Here is a 17682-nt window from a genome sequence, read left to right on the forward strand (position 1 = left end):
TAATACGCGCCGGGAGTAGGGGGCGCGTGTCTGCTCTAGCTGCAGCCGATTGCCGAATGGTCCCGGCTCGTGGCGCGAGCTTCGGAAGAGGTGGGGGTCGCGTCACGTGCAGCGGCTCTGACCCAACGGTGAGCCCGGGCCCGCGGGGCTGAGGGGTGGCTGGTCGGGCCTCGGGGGCTGGCAGAGTCTGGCCGGGCTGGGGACTGTTTGTGGCGGGGGCGCCCGGACCGGGGGAGCGGCCCAGAGGGTGAGCGAAGGCCCCAGCCGCCGCCCGTGTAGCCGGGCCGGCAGGGCCCCAGCACCGCGCCGTGCGGGAGAAGCGGCCTCGGGACACTTGGACCAGGGACCCCAATGTGCATCCTGGGAAAAGTCCCGAGAGATCGCTAAAGTCCACAACGAGGGGATCGCCCGTTAGTTACCTCGCCCTCCTGCCCAGCAGTACAGCGAGTTTTTCCCTCGTGGAAGCATACAGGATAAAGGATCATACCTGCACCTCGGCAGGGATAATTAGCGGAACGGGGGCGGGAGGGTGAGAGGAGGATGCTGGAGGAAGTGAGGTCCGAGACTTGGATGTGTTAACTGTGGGGCCCTTAAAGGGAGCACAACCTTTAAAAAAAATGGATGTGGTGATTAGTGGGGAGCTAGTGCAAGGATTCCAAGGGCATGTGTGAGATGGTCATGTCAGACCAGGAACGTGCCTTCCCTTGCTATGTTTTGTATGGAGAGGAGATGTGAGTGCTGCGTAGGGCAGAGGAAAGGTGGCAACAATCAAAATGGGGGCTAATCAGGGTGTGGAGGAAGGTTTCAGCTCTTAGAACAGAGAGGATCAGATTTGTTCTCTATGTTATGGAAGAAAAAATAAGAATTGTTTGTAACATAGGTTGATGGGGAGAAACAAGGAGAAAGGTGAAAGAAACTTCCCCTTTGTGCAGGTTATTCCATAATTATCCATTACATGCTTTTTTGCACCTTTCTCTGAAGTAGTTGGTACCGTTCAGGGTCAGAGACAAGATACGGGACCACTCTGATACAGTATGCCATTTGCTGTTCTAGGTGCAGAGAAGACTGTTCAGGATTATTCTTAGTCTTTGTATACACTGGCACTTCATTCACAAAACTTTTGTCTTTCATGAATGTTAAAAACACCTTCCGAACGACAAAAGTTTTACCGACAAAAGGTGCTGGTGTGAACAGCTGTGAACACAGCCGCTGCCGCTCGTGGGTGTGTGTGTGGAAGTTTTTTGTTGGCAAGCGAGCTCTCTCCTGTCGACAAATAGCAGCTACACTGTGTGCCTTTTAGTGGCGCGGCTGTAGCGGCACAGCTATATCCCTAAAAGCCTCATAGTGTAGCTATAACCTTAGCTAGTCTTGTATTGTACAGATGTATCCAAGTATTTCCTTTTGATGTGGAGGAGAAAGTGGGCTATTATCCATTTCTCCAACCCCACACCTCCAACCCAATAGTTTTCTTCTGGCTTCCTTGCTTCTCGTTGGAGAAGCTGGAAGGACTGAGGTATTAACTCCATATTTCTTCACAGGCTGCGCTTTTCTCACTTTAGGTTATTTCTCTCTTCTTCCAGAAGATTGCTCCTTCTTCCAGAATTAGCCTTCCAGTTAGAGAATTGCCATCTCTTCTTAGAGGTCTTTGAAAAAGCCGGATTTGGGACCCATTCACAACACCATTTTTCACCAGAACTGGAGAAAGGACTGTCCCAGTAGTGGTGAGTTACTCTTCCATCTTCTTAGAAAATAACCTTAGTACATGTGGTATGTAATAATCCCACCTTTTCCATGGTATGTATTGGATGATATCTTGGCTTCTCTGAAAATTAAGAGACTGACAGCCACACTGCTTTTGCAAACCTTTGGATCAAATAATCATTATGGGCATATGTTAGCCCTGATCTCCAAATGATACTGTAATCTGCTACAGCATAAACCATGACAGTCATTATAAGAAGGGGTTATTTCATATGGGTGATTACTATAATCCCCAGATCCTTTTCTGCAGTACTAGTTCCTAACTAGTTATTTCCCATTTTGTATTTGTGCATTATTTGATTTTCCCCTTCATAAGAGTAGTACTTTGCACATCTTTATTAACTTTCATCTTGTTGTTTTCAAACCAGTTCTGTAAATTATCCAGGTAATTTTGAATTCTGATCTTGTCCTCTAAACTGATTGCAATTCCTCCCAGTTTGGTGTCATTTGCAAATTTTATAAGAACACTCTCCCTCCCATTTTCCAAGTAATTAATGAAAATATTTAATAGTACTGGACCCTGGACAAACCCCTCTGACACCCTATTAGATATCCTCATTTTGACAGCAAGCCATTTAGACTACTTTTTTTGCTATGATTTTTTAGCCAGTTATGCACCCACTTCATAGTAATTGCGCCTAGACCACATTTCTGTAGTTTGCTTGTGAGAAGGTCATGTGAGACTAAAAAGCCTTATTAAAATCAAGGCATATTATGTCGACTGTTTCTCTTCTATCCAGTAATCCTGTAAAGAAGGAAATTCGGTTTGGTTGGCATGATTTGTTCTTGACGAATCTATGCTGACTCTTCCGTAATACTGTATTAACCTCGAGGTGCTTACAAATTTACTGTTTAATAATTTGTTTCCATATCTTTTCAATTTATAGAATTATGTCTGTCTTATTGCCTCACTTATTGCTTTGCATTATGTGCATTAAATAACATTACAAAGCATAGATTGAAGAAACCAGGAGGGAATAAAATCTATTTATTAATCATGGAGGGAGGTGAAAAAGTCAGAGGAGCAAGTATTGCTAACCTTGCAAGTTTAAAAATCTAAAACAGATCAAGAAATCATGAGTTAAAAAAAATGCATTGACTTCTGACTTTTGAACTCAGTAGGAAGTATTCCTCTCATCCTCCATTGTGCATACCTGTATTAGATTGAAACTTCAAGCTGAAATTTACACTAAATGTATACATGCGGATTAGAGGGCTTCTCCTTCATTCTGCTCACCAAACTGAGGGAAATTCTTTTTTGTTATCCCTTTGGGCACTTTTCCCTTCTACTTATGCTAGATGCTATTGTCAGTTTCCTCATCAGCTGCCCTCTCCAAGTATTGTCTCTTACCTCCCTCTGACATCTTCCCATTGGCAATGTCCTCTTATTGTTGCAATTTGTTATTTGTATTACAGTAATACCCAAAGGCTCCAGTCAGGGTTGGGGCTTCACTGTGCTAGGTGAGGTACAAACATATATTAAGAGACCATTCCTGCCATCAAGATTTTATAGGTAATCTGATTTCGTCTTCTGGGTGTTACCACCAGTCCCGGTCTTCAGACTACTGCTTTGTTTCCCTACCCTCGTCTACCCTCTCCTTTGCTCTTCTACCCCTTCTCCCTGGCTTGTGTCTCCCCTCTGACCTCCACTTCCCTGGTTTTACTTAAGAGCTGATTTTTTGTTTTCTCTTGTTCACTTGACACAGTCCCACATGACATAATCATAAGCAAACTAGGAACATATAGTCCACATGAAATTGCTGTAAGTTAAGTGCACAACTGGTTGAAGGACTGTACTGAAAAAGTAGTTACCAATGGTGGTTGTCAAACTGGGATGAGGTATCAAAATGAGGTCCCACAGGGATCTCTCCTTGGCCCAGTACTATTCAATATTTTCATTAATGACTTGGATAGTGGAATGGAGAGTATGTTAATGAAATTTGTGGATGATTTTGTGTCAGGTTTTAGCCCCCACACTTTAAAAAGATATGAACAAACTGAAGAGAGTCCAGAGGAGAGCAACAAAAGTAAGAGGTTTAGAAAACATGACCTATGATAAAAGGTTGAAAGAACTGGACATGTTTAGTCTAGAAGAAGGTGGCTCATGGGGGACATAAGTCTTCAAATATGTAAAAGGTTGTCAAAAAGAGAACAACGCTTAATTGTTCTCCATGTCTACCGAGGGTAGGACAAGATGTCATCTGCTTAGTTTGCGCTAAGAAAGATTCAGGTTAGATATCAGGAAAAATATGCTAACTATAAAGATAGTTAAGACCGAGAATGGGTTACCAAAAGAGGTTGTGGAGCCCCTGTTGTTGGAGGTTTTAAGAACTGGTTACACAAACATGACAGGAATGGTTTAGGTATACTTAGTTCCATCTTAGTGTTGAAGGATGGACTAGACAACCTCCTGAGGTTCTTTCAACCTTACATTTCTATGATTGATATAAACCTTCTTTAAGAGCATATCAAAACAGAAGTCTCATCCCTCCGTGTTACCTGGAGTTTTGTCAGAATCAGGATGGATGTGAAGATCCTGTCACTTACTATTTCTTACCTACATCTAGTTTCCTTCTTTGCTGAGTTGCCTGACTTAGATCAGGCAAAAACAGTACAGTTTTTTTTCTTATTTTTTAAACAGAATACTCCTAGAGTTTTTTTCTGTTTCAGTTACCAGTAAGAGTGACATGAGTAATACTTTAAGTAGCAAATTTACTTCTATATGTTTTTGCAGAACCCAGTAGAAACTTTTGACATACAGCATCATTGATACCACCGTTAGCGAAGTATAAAATCGTTTTTTTTAGAAAAACAGTTTGAGACTCCAGTTGGAAGGAAACACTACTAGAAATATCAAACTCCTCTGGGGTATTTTAAAAGCATATCTAATCAGTTACAGGCCGAGGTGCAAGTTAAAATGTTTGCATGCATATTTGTGTGAAAGTACTTTTTTAATAATGTCTGTGAGAGTGAAGTACAGAATATGTACAAATGACTTCTTGTATGATATAGTCACCTGATTTGTATTGGACAGCAAATTAGATGTGAAGTTGCAGTTCAGTATACCAGAATAATTTTGGGCTTTAGACATATTTGAGGTTATTTTAAAAATAGAAGGCACAACAACATATTCAGTGCTTTCTATTAGGAAAAGGAGTTTCAGTCTCACATCATATAATCATATGGGAAATCCTGGGGACCATACCAGGAACGATGAGTAAAATGGCATTCCTACTAAAGGAGAGATTAGCCCCACTCACTAACTAGAAGTACTGAAATTTTGACAGATATTTTTATCAATAGTTCTGAAATTAAAAAAAATCCGTAAATATTTAGCTACCTAAGACATAATAACCTCTGTGCACTCTGTCCTTGCTGAGGATCTATGGGATTACTTATCCAAGTTTCCGAGAATTTGCCAATGCTATGCCTCCTAATTATGATTTTATATATGAATGCAGAAACCTGACTGGCACTTGGTTATTTTGTGTGTGTGTGTGTGTGTGTGTGTGTGTGGGGAAAACCCTTTTATGCAGAGCCCACTCAACCATGTTTCTTGTAACTTAGATAAATCATACACTGGTTATTAGATATTGTTGTACTTGTGTAGTGCCTTTGCTTTTATTGTGAAGAATCTAACAAGCATTGTTCTGGAGCATTCCTCAGTCCATGCCACATTCAGTTTGTCCGCTTACTTGATGAAAAGTAGAATAATATTAGGGTTTTCAATATTGTTATTGTCAGAGTTGGTGAGAAGATTTTGTTATCTGGGCTGGTAAATTTCCATGACACTAAAGGCTATTTACTGGCTGATATTTAAAATACCATTAGTGATGTCCTTTGAGGAGACTGCATGTTCCAGTCTGGAGGATGCAAGTGGAAGTGCTGTCCACTGTAAAGAAATGTAGGTTGACTGCATGTTAGCCACATAAATAAGGTTCTGTATTAAGGTATCAGTCACCCCATTTTACTAGTAAGAGTAACAGAGATAGTACATGATCCTTTCTAGCAGAGCTGGAAATGGAACCCTGATATGTAATGTAGCATAGACCTGTCTTATCTACTCACCCCACTGCCTCTATGAAATAATCTGACAAATATTTGTGCTTGACTACATCTAATCACTACTCTTAACCGGTAGACACACTCCATCCTAGAACTGGGAGAAGAACCTAGGAGTCCTGATTTCTAGCACTTTTCTGATGTTTATTAAACAGTTCCTTAACCCACTCCTAAAGAGTTTGTTAATTCCTGCTTTAATGGCTATCCACAAAGAGGAAGATCCAGGAGGGATCCTTAAGGCTGCACATGGTAGAATTCCTGTTTTTCCGTATTTTTTTTTTTTTTTTAAATATTTGGCTTAATTCACACAGTGAAGAAATTTACTGAGGGCAGGGATATTTCTAGTTCTATTGTAAGTTATGGGAAATAGTAGCCATTTTGAGTAAGGGAAGATTGTGATTATACTGGGAAAGGTAGTAAAAGACAGTTATAGACTGTAATTAACTAAATTTAACTTCCTCAAATATACATTCAAAGTTGACTGATAAGTCTTAATTATATGGAAAATGTGAATAACAAACCAGCCATTTGTTAGCAAAAGGGCTACAGAGACAGATCACACAATGGAGAGAAAATTCTTAAAGAGCCCATTTTTAATTAATTTTAATTCACAAACCGAGTAACAGATTTTGCTAAGAAATCTCCAGAAAATTCATGATGTACTCTCAGATTCTGTGCTCTAAGCTCAGGGAACATACACAGTGTTGCATTACGAAACAAAGAACTTGAATTCCAGCTTTAAGTGTGAAACTTAACTCCTCTTAATAATAAAAGTGTTACTGTGCCAATCTAATATCTGGATAGCGTATTCTAAAAATGAGAGCTTGTAAAAGGGATAACTGGTAAAATAATTAGCAAAACTATAGCCTGCATTCTTAAGAAATTATAACTCATACAATTGAACTCGCTGATGCATCATGGAATAGTTCATAAGTAATCTTCTATTAAGCAACAGTTCTGTTCATTCTGTATTTCTCTTTCATTGCCAAGTATATTATTGGGAAAGTATAATCTGACATTCTGGATAAGTCTTTGTTTTCAATGATGTGCCTTTTCAGATGGTTTTTTTTGGTCTTTTGGAAAAATGAATTCTTTTGATGCAAACACCATCTGCCTCCATTTCTCTTAAAAGAAGTGCTGTTGTCATTGCTGTTTCTTGAACACATTCTGGGTGCTGACATTATACATGTTTTCTTAATCCATGACATTTTCTTTTGCATAAAATGATACAACAAAACTACATATTGCCCAACATTCTGGCTTTTGGTAAGCTCTTTATCTGTGTGTGTACAAATGCTGGAAAGAATTGTTGCAACAGTATTAAATTCCAGAGCAGAAAGATCTGCTGCAGAATGTTTGGCATGCTCCATTCCTGTTTCAGAAGTAAGACAGGGAAATAATTCAGATAGGTGTGACTTGATTTTAAATAAAAGTAGGCTTGGCAGGATTCATTGTAAATTGATAGGTGTTGGTAAACATCAATTTCAGCTGAGATACTGAAAGGGATGAAGAAAATCTGTTGGTAACAGTTGACTTGAGTGCAGCCTCCCTGCCCTCACCTGCACTTGTGCCTGCAGGGATTGGATGTCTTCGGCCCTTGGTAGCACAGAAAGTCCTCTGCAGCCCTGCTGTCTTGGGAGTTAGTGAGCAGGGCCATGACACTGAGCTGCAGAGAGATTCCTTTGCTGTCACAGGGCTGATGACTCTGATTCCTGCATGGGCAATGAGTGAGGAAGGCTGTGGTCTCTCCCAGTTATGACCTGGAGGAGGATGAGACCCTAGCCAAAGGGGAGTTCACTACGCTGCTGAACGGCTCTGACCCTGGGAGGAGCTATTCCGCAGTAGGGTGGCCTCCCCTGCGGCTGCTGGCTCATCCTCTTCCTGGCAGTCCTGGCCAAAGGCCTCTGCCCTGCCTCACCAGTACTGCAGCCTTCCTTGCGCCTTGCACCTGTAGGTATCAGATGTCACTGGCCCTGCAGCTGTGCATCTTTGCTGTCATGACTCCACTTGTTCAGCAGGAACTGTTCAGCATCAGGGTGGCCTACCCCATGCTCAGGTGCTTGTTCTCCTCCTTGCAGCCATAACTGAGAGTTTCTGTTCTGCTGGGCCAGGACTGCAACCTCCCCCACACCTTGTGGCAAGGTGCCTGGGACCCCTTCACCACGTGGGAAGCTCTCTGCAGCCTGTTGTCAGTACTGTTTAGCAACACTGATAAAATGTTAGATTTAGGCTACAAAGTAGATAACTTTACAGGCTTGGAAAGAGATTGAATGAATTGTTACCAATTGGTGGCAATATAACATACTATTTTATCACAAATTGAGATTTCTGGCTATGAGTGAGTTGTTATACTGGATTCTTTAGGATCTAGGCAATGCAAGATTTAAATGCTTTTGCTTAAGTAATCCTTTGATTTATACCAATTTCTTTGCCAGTACTGTAGCTGTACCTGATTTGTTTGTACAATTAGAATTTTAGTTAATTACATTATTAATTCATGATTATATTAATTAATTCATGTTCTAAACTAGTGAAATTGTCCAACTTTTAAACAGTTAGTTTCTTCTTAAAGATAGGTTAGTTTTTAAGAGGAAATCTTAAACTTTAAATCTAGTCAGTTTTTAAAAAGTAAAAAAATAATTTCCTACTACACTTGCCTCTGCCAATTTTTATGGTTTTATTATAATTTTCAAAAAAGTTTTTTTCCCCTCCTACTGTGTGAAAGAGAAACACATTCCCTCCCTCTCGCTCACTATTGTAGCACGCTCGGTTTGGTATGTTTATGAGGAGGTCGATGTGGGACAGGCACTGTCCTCTCAGACAGAGCAGAATGTAGCAGCCTGCCTGCTTAGTGAATTGTTCCCATTCTCTTTGTGAATTCCCTCAAGAGTGTAAAACAGGTGTAAAAGTTTTAAGGCTCTTTTACATTGCCAGAGTGATGTAAAGGATAGTGTGGCCTTATAAATACTTATGGTGCTTTACTGATTAGAACTGGTCTAAATTTTTGGGCCGAAAAAAAATTCCTATCAGAATGTGCTCCAGGAACTGTTTGCTACTGACCTTTCTGGAGATGGTCAGTAGCCAATTTAAATTATGAGTTTGATTCCCCAGCCCTCACTTGCTCTTCAGTTGTCTGTGATGTAACACTGAGCATATGGCTGCATATATTGTTGACTAATAATTAGAAATAAAGTGTCAAACCTAGTTGCATTACTGTTAGGCAAGGGTGTTCAGGGATTTCCTCCAATGCTCCCCACTCCTATTCTCCATCCATTGTATTGTAGTTTAAATAAATTACTGAAATAATTGACACTAGGGTGATTAGGGTGATTAGATTGCGTTATTTTTGACAAAATATGCAGAATTTGATGTAATGTGCAGAATTTTTAATTTTTTGCTGCAGAATTCCCCCATGAGTAACGTAGAAGAAGCAAATGTTGCATTAACTGATTTTTTGTTAATTGGACAGCAAGGTCATTATAACTTCACATTTAAAAGAGAAAAAAACATAAGAACATATTTATGTTTTGTGGAAAAGTAAGTAGTATTCCCTGTTCAGATGAATTAGGTTTATGTGTATTAATATGGATGCCTAATGGGTGCAAATATTCCTAAAAAATTCTATATCTTTTGTCTCTAATTTTGAAGCTCTACAATCTAGCCTCTTCATTTAAACAGGTATAAAATGCTTAAATGTATGAGATTGTGTAAATTAACTATTGGAAATTGATCAGTTACTCTTAACAAAGCAACATTTTATTCAGAATAGGCAAAAGAGATAATATTTAATTTTCGCTCATCTGACACTTTCATATCATCCCAGGCTGTGCTCTGCCTGTTGCGAAAGTTGAAGCTACTTACAGTACTGCTCTGAGCCTGTTGTGCTTTGCAGAAAGGTAACTAATAAAAAAAATGCCTCCAAGAAACCCTGACCTTTTGTAAGGCTCTGGATATGGAGAAAACTTGCAACCATAGATTGTGGGATTGTTCTCCTACTAAAACGTATGAAGCTTATATGCTCTCAGAAGGGCTGTTATACAAGTGAAGACACTGGAAGAACTTTGGCTAATTTATGTCCAAAGTTGTATCCTCTGTGCTACCAGACTGTTTATTGCCTTTCTTCTAGTACTTGTACCATTCCAGGGAAAAAAGGATAAGTTAAGGATATAGTTTATCACAATCTTAATGTTTATATTTTTCTTTTGTCAATAGGCAGATTCACCACTGAAAGTTGAAAGCTGCTAAACTTATATTCTTTCTGGTATCTTATATTCTTTCTTGGCATTAGAGAGAGCAAATAGTTCTGAGGATAAGGCACTAAATTGGGACTCAAGAAATTTGGGTTCTGTAATGGTGCCCCAGATTTCCTTAAGCAAGTCACTTAACTGCCCTGTGACTTGACTTTCCATCTGTAAAATGGGCAGCAATACTGTGCCTTGCATAGGTGGTGTGAGGATAAATTCATTTATATATTCAAGTCTTTAAATACAATTGTGTTGTGTGCCATAGAAAAGTATGTACTTTTTTTGTAAGGGCTCGATCCTATAAGGGGATTAAAACCAAACGTGCTTAGGTGGTTTGCTGGATTGGGAGTGCAGTGTTCAGCATCTTTCATTAATCTGTACATTAATGTTTTTCCTTTTTCAATATCCTTATCAGATTTTCATGGATCTCAATAGTGCCAGCACTGTTGTTCTGCAGGTCCTGACCCAAGCCACTAGTCAAGATACTGCTGTGCTGAAACCAGCTGAGGAGCAGTTGAAGCAGTGGGAGATACAGCCGGGCTTTTATTCAGTCTTGTTGGTAAGCTGGAGTGAAAAGTGCTATTCATTACCTGTTTGACTATATATATGTAATTTTCTACCATTCAGCCTTTTACTGTTACTTGTCAGCTGACTAAGTTTTGAAGAGGTGGGCAGGACACTTACTTGATCACTTGCACTTATTTGTACTTGGAGGAAATAAGTCTCAATCTTGTTTCTGTAATAGTTCTGAGAATGGTTTTCTCCTATCAGTGGTAGCAAGTAAACCATTTTCAACACTGGTTCAGGAGTGCTTGTTGCTAATAACATGTCATCTGTGACAAGTCAATTTTTTAATGTAGTTAAGTCTTCAGTGACTAGGTACTTGTCTTTTGCTTTAGTGATTCATATCTTAATCACAAAGAGAGGGGAATGTAGTACTCTAAACTTCCACATTTCCTTTTTTAGAGGAGTTGATGTAGTATGACTAAATTAAATGTCTGTATAAAAATAATCATTAAAAACAGGAAGCAAATCAATTGCCATATGTCAGACTATTGTAGTAAAGTATGACTGTGGGCCAAATCATAATATCTGCATGGAAAGGAGGATGGGGAAAGTAAATTTCATCTTGCAATTTCCTTGGAATCCTCCCATGAGGGGTGTTTGTGGTTTGCCTCTTTTGGAGTGCTGAGTGAGCATGGCCCTTCAAACCAGTTGCTGTCATGATATTTGCAGGGCTTTCCCACAGATCTTGTTATATTTCAGGAGGACTGGAATGTTTGCTTGGTGGCCCAGAAGCCTCTGCATTACTCTCAATGTCTCCACTTCCCTTCTCCCAAAATGGCAGTAAGGTTCTTCAGGAACCCTTATGACAGCAGTCCCCAAATCCCTCCACCACCACCACCACCACTACTACCATCACACACACAGAGTTATAAGGGGATCAGTTTGTGGAAGATCTTAGAGAGGGTCAGCACTATATTACATGAGGAAATCTCTGCAGATTTGAAGGGGAATAAGTAAGATAATAAGTGCAGAATAGCAGTATTCTGCCTCTGTTATCTAGCCACACTCCCTGAAACTGCAGAGCCCTACATTTGTGGCAATCTGGTTGGAATTGAGGCTGAGGAAGGTGATACTTACACTCAGCAATTCCCCACACCTCACACCCTTGTGACAGAAATTGGTCCATTTCTATAGTTTTTCATCCCCGGGGGGGCAGGGAGGGTTGTTAGAGAGCTTCCCCCATTCAGACCCTGGCTGACCCCTAGCCTCTCCCATTCAGTCAGGCACATCTGCCCTATCCCTGTGTTTTTCCTGCACCCCCATGTGTCCTTGAATGCCCTGGTCACATGTGTCTCTCCACCCCCACTCAGACACCCACTCCCCACATCCCCATGTGGCCCTGCACCCCCTTCCCCTGTCCCTGTGTGGCTCTGTACCCCCTCCCCCATACCCATGTGTCTTGTGTCCCTACCAAGCCACTCCCCTGGCTCTGTGTGTCCCTGTACCCGTTCCCCTATTCCCATTCGTCTCTGTGCTTCCAGTCAGCCACTCTCCTGTCCCAGTACCTCCTCCCCCTGTCCCCACGTGTCTCTGTGCCCCTACCCAGACACTCCCCTGTCCCTATGTGTCCCTGTCCCTCCATCGCTGTCCCCATGTGTCTCTGTGCCCCCACCCAACCATTCCCCTGGCCCTGTGTGTCCCTGCACCTCGCTGTCCCCTGTCCCCCTGTGTCTCCACTCCCATTCAGCCCTGCCCAAGTGTGTCCTCTCTCATTAGTCCTTATGAGCTTCTGTCTGACCCCCCCCCCAGCACCCCACATTTTCTGTCTCCCAGTAGCCCCTGTTTCCTAACCTGGCCCACTGCGAAGAAGGCAGGTTCTTTCTCTGTCCTTGGGGGTGGGGAGCTGCTGCTTTGTTCTGTCACTACAGTGCTGTCTGGTGGGTAAAAGGCAGAACGGAAGAAATTATTTCCTGCTGGGAGAGGCTGCTGTTCTTGCACCACAGTGCCATCTGTTGGAAAAAAGACAGAACTACAGTAATATGTTGGCAGAAGCTTTTTTTCTGTACAAAAAAATAAAAATATGTAGGTCTTATTAATTATGCACACGCGCAGTAGTGCAGAATTCCCCCAGGAGTATTTTAATGGAAGTTTTTGTGGTGTTAGAATGATTTAGAAAATCACTTATAGCTGTGGCAAAAAAGTATCTTAAACACTTATTTTTCCTGTACTGTGTTGCTCTTCCCTCCATTGCTACAGTTTCCCACATGTCTGCTGCTACTATTGTCTTCTGTACTTCCCTCTTCCAGGTCTCAGAATCCATTCTCACCATGAAGTGTAGCTTCAGACTCCTCCTCCTGAATGTCTTATGTATACAGTCTAGTCCTGAGTAAATCCTGTGCCAAAAAAAATTAAAAATTTGACACACAGTATTTTAAAATTCTGTAAAATTCGGCATATCTTACTAACACAATATAATCACACCAGTTTCAATTATTTTGGTAATTTATTTCAGAATATCTGTCAACAAATATGCCTATAACAACACAGACAACAAAAAACATTCAGGAAATGTTTTTTAACAAATAGATTCCTTACTAGCATATTAATACAAAACTTTGCATAATAATTCATTTGAACTACAATACAGAAACATATTTCCCGCACGGTTCAGAAACAGTGCAAAGTCTTGGAGGAGTCTGGGCTAATGGAGGAGCTGAGGGAGAGGGAAGTAATTGTTGGGAAGGAGTCTGGGGAGTGAATTTGGAGGGTTGTTGGATATAGGTGGGAGAAGTACGGAACAGTTTTTCTTTTATATGGCGTGGGAGGGAGACTGTGGGGCGGGAGCTGGGGAGCCTCCCCCATGCAGACCCTGTCTGACCCCCTAGTCACTCCCATTCAGTCAAAAACATCTGCTCCTGTCTCCACGTGAGCCTACACTCCTTCTCCCCTGTCCCAATTTGTCCCTGCACCCCCACTAAGCCATCCATGCAGTCCCATCCCCGAGTGTCTCTTTACCCTCCTTTCCCCCATCCCCATGTGGCCTTGGACCCCCACTCGGTCTCTTTCCTTCCCCTGTCTCCATGTGTCCCTGTATCCCCATTACCATTCAGCTCTGGCTGAATGCTGCCACCCCACTAGCACCTGTACCCTCACCCTAGTCTGTCCCCCCACTAGCTCTTCTGAACCCCAGTCTGTTACCTCCCTACCCCCAGCAGCCCCATGTGCCCCACTCTGTCTGTCCCCCCCATATCCCATGCTTCCTCACCTGGCCCCATGGTAGGCACTGTGAGGAACACAACCTCTGCTCCCTGCCTCTGTGTGGCTGGCTGCTCCAGTGCGAGAGCTGGCTACCTTCTGTTCTGGTGCCACAGCAGCCCTTGGTGGGGGAAAAGGTGTAATTGCAGCACCTGTCCAGCTGAATCTGTTTTCTGTGGTGTAAAAAAATACCTGCGGGGGGACATATATGCATAACACTGGGTATTATGAGATGACTACACCATCTTTTAATTCTCTTATTAAAATTTTCCACCATAAACCTTCACCAATTAATATACATTTTGAGATGTTTGTGTTTAACAGTAAAGTCAAACTTATTTCAGTAGGAGAGATCTGGGTCTCTCCTACTTTGTTATTAACCTTGTTTAGAATATAAATCACAACATTAAATTAACTATAATGTTATATTCATTCAGTATACTGTGTCCATATAGAGTAAAATATCCTGGATGCTGTATAGCCCAGCTTCCATTTCACTATATCCCTTTATCATAACCACATGGATAGAACATTCATTATTTATTGTGTTGTAAAATTGGTCTGAAAACAACAAGATGCAATTCAATAAAGGCAAGTGAAGAGTACTTCACTTCAGAAGGAGAAATCAAATGTACAACTACAAAATGGGGAATAACTGATGAGTTGATAGTTCTGCTGGAAAGCATCTGGGGGTTATAATAGATCCAGGGCTGGCTCTAGGTTTTTTGCTGCCCCAAGCAAAAAAAATTTTGGCTGCCCCTCCCCCCCCCCCCCCCCCGAATTTTTTTGCTTTTACATGTTTGCACTTTGCAGTTTTGTTTTGACAGTTTAAAATAAAAAAAAAATGAAAACAGAGAATTTGTAGTTAGTGAAACAAAACCATTTCCTACTAATGTAATTTTAACATTTAATTTTAACAAAACTCTTCTATCTGGCCCAACTCTTACCTTGCTGCGGATCTGGGCCGAGGTGGATTCAGCTCCCGTCACCAATGCTCCCAGGGCCAGGGGTTGGAGCTGCTGCTGGATCCCAGCCTCGCTCATCCTTGGTCTTCGCCTTGGCCCTGGCACGAGCTGGGCTCAGCCCAGGCTGCCGCTCTGCTCCCCTCTCCCCTCCCCTGGCAGGAGGTGGCGCAGAGGGGAGGTGGAGGAGGAGGTGGTGACAAGCCAAGGAGGAGCAGCCCGCCCGGGCGTCATGTGTCTCCCCCTCTACCCCCCGTCCTCTGCAACTGGAGCAGGGACGCGCTACCAGCTCCCGCCTGGGGAATGGCCGCTGCCTGCAGGAGAGCAACGGGGACAAGCCGAGGAGGAGCGACCCATCCTCTGCAGCTGGGGAAGGCCGCGCAACTGGCTCCCGCCGCTCTTCCGCGGACAGCGGCCACCCCCACTCCCGAGACAGCAGCCGGTAGCGTGGCCCTACCCAGCTGCAGAGGACAGGCTGCTCCTCAGCTTGCAGTGGCGTGAACCAGAGGTGGCCTTGGGAAAAATAAACATTTAAAAACCTTCTGCATCTCAGCACAAACTCAGTTTTGAGAAAATTTCTTTTCAAGTCACCTTTACAAGGTATCACTGGTTCTCAGCATCAGCTAGTGCTAAAAGGTGCTAAAGCTCATTAAAAAGGTTGGACAAAATATTTTCCGTCAAAACTTTTTTTGAATCAAAAACTAAGGGTTTTTAAAAAGCAGAAAAAAATCACAGACAATGTCTGCTTTCTTTCAAAATTTGTTGTGATTTCTCTAATTGAAAAAGCTGAAATAAGTCTGCCAAAACCTGAACATGAGTTGGGGTTTCAGAAGTGTGTGGCCAAATATTTGCTGCTTGCTGTGTTTGATTGTTTAAAAAAACAATAAAAATTTCTGCTTAAAAAAATCCAAAACTTTTGAATTGTAATGGAGTTAGATGGCTTGCCTCCTTGATCTTCTCTGGCAAAAGCACACACAACAACAGACAGACAATGACTTTCCTCCCTCCCAGATTTGAAAGTCTCTTGTCTCTTTATTGGTCCTGTTGGTCAGGTTTCAGCTAGGTTATATGATCTTCTTAACCCTTTACAGGCAAAAGAGGAATTAACCCTTAACTGTATGTTTGACACACTCTAAAAGCTTATCAGATGTCACTGCTCAATCTGATGGGGGCCCTAGTAAGCCAAAGTTCTTCCAGCCCTTCTGGAGGGGTTGCATTTTTGGTCAGGACTTGTCTGCTTGCTGAATCAAAAGAAGGCCTTGAGTCAGTTTAAATGTAGACTTTTTATGCCAAACTTCCTTTCTTAGTCAGTTGGTCTCTGGAAAACCTGGTTTGAACCGGTTTATGCAAGCATCCCAGGCATGGTACCTCTCTGGAGGTCTTTACAACCTGAGTGTTTCACCTTAAATCACCATCCACGGCTTTTAGTTCCTGAAGGAGCTGTGGTATCATTCCCCCTCACTCTCCTCCACGGCCCCAAGTTGCATGCAGTCCCTGGCCCACAGTGATACAAAAACCATTCATAAGCTTAATAAAGTATGTATCCCCAGAGATACTGCACAAGGTTGCATAATATGTCATAACAACCTAGTATGATATTATTCTCTTTTGTAGCTGCATCATATTGTTGACACATTCGCTTTGTGATTAACTGTCATCCCCAGATCCTTTCCAACTGTACTACTGCCTAGCTAGTTATTCCCTATTTTGTAGTTATGCATTTGATTTTTCATTCCTAAAGGCAGTACTTTGCACTTGTTTTTACTGAATTTCATCTGCTGATTTCAGACCAATCCTCCAATTTGTCAAGGGCATTTCAAATTCTAATCCTGTCCCCCAAAGTGCTTTCAACTCCTCCCAGCCTGGTATCATCTGCAAATTGCCTAAGTGAACTTTCGACTCCATTATCCAATTGATTTATGAAAATATTGAATAGTGCTGGACCCCTGTGGGACCTACTGGACACATTTCCCCACTTTGAAAGTGTATCATTGATAACCATTTCTTGATTATTGTCCTCCAACCAGTTTTTCACCCACTCTTTCACCTACCTCCACATAACTGAGCCATAGAAGGCAGGCCAAGAACATACTTGGCTAAAATAATGTAGAAATATCTTGTGGTTAATCTGCAGAGCAGAAATACACTATTTTTCTTCTTTGCCCAAGGAGTGACTCAGTTATAGGTCAGAAGGAGGAATGTGCTCGTGCCATCCAGCAAAAGTAATAGTTTCAGCCAGATATCTAGGCACTGGGACAGAGGCTGGGTGAGAAGCTGAGGGTTAAGGTAAGCAAGCTATATTTAGCAGGTGCCCCCTATGAGACTGAACTCAGGCCAGTGGGCCATTCAGGCTAGGCATAAGGAGCATACAGAAGGCAGTGTGGTTACAACTAAAGCTGGGTGATTTTTTCAATCAAAACAACATTTAAGAAAAAATGTGTAGAAAAATGTTTCATTCAACTTTTGTTTTCCTCTTAAATTAAAGTCTTTAAAAATGGTTTTTATTGAGCTTTTCCTCTCTCGGGGTTTCCTTCTCACCTCCTTTTCCCTCTCGGGGTGGGGAGAGAAAAAGGTAAAGAGGGAGAAAAAGGAGGTGGGGTAGAAGAGTAACAACAAATTGAAAACCTTGAAGGCTTTTTTGGTTCTTTTTTCACCAAGAGCAGAAAAACAAACAAAAAAACAAAACAAATAAAAACCCTGCTAAACGTTTCAAATGAAATGAGATTTTTTAGAATCCCCAACCCATCCTGCTCCTTGTCCCCTGACCACCCTCCAACCCCTTCCAATTCACCCCCTCTTCCCTGTCCCCTGACCGCACCCCCCCCAGAACCTCTGCCCCCTCCCTGCCACCTGCCTGACCCTGGGACTCCCTGCCCCTTAGCCAACCCCCC

At 42.1% G+C, this 17682-nt stretch overlaps 1 protein-coding gene across 11 annotated transcripts in view; it reads left to right on the forward strand.

The window, feature by feature from the left end:
- Positions 1-17682, forward strand: part of IPO11 (importin 11) — a 250522-nt gene that overhangs the window by 59 nt on the left and 232781 nt on the right. For 7 of the 11 annotated variants that reach the window (XR_007773522.1, XM_050946893.1, XM_050946898.1 and 4 more), the window contains exons 1-3: positions 15-128; positions 1581-1721; positions 10483-10626. Coding sequence is in view for 10 of the 11 variants with exons in the window: in XM_050946893.1 (XP_050802850.1) it covers positions 10489-10626 (138 nt within the window). In the remaining variant the exon portion in view is untranslated. Of the gene's footprint in view, positions 1-14; positions 129-1559; positions 1722-10482; positions 10627-17682 lie in introns of those variants that run through there. The other 4 variants (XM_050946894.1, XM_050946895.1, XM_050946897.1 and 1 more) reach the window with 4 other exon arrangements.

The sequence above is a fragment of the Gopherus flavomarginatus genome, chromosome 3 (genome assembly GCF_025201925.1).
Source record: "Gopherus flavomarginatus isolate rGopFla2 chromosome 3, rGopFla2.mat.asm, whole genome shotgun sequence".
Taxonomy (NCBI): domain Eukaryota; kingdom Metazoa; phylum Chordata; order Testudines; family Testudinidae; genus Gopherus; species Gopherus flavomarginatus.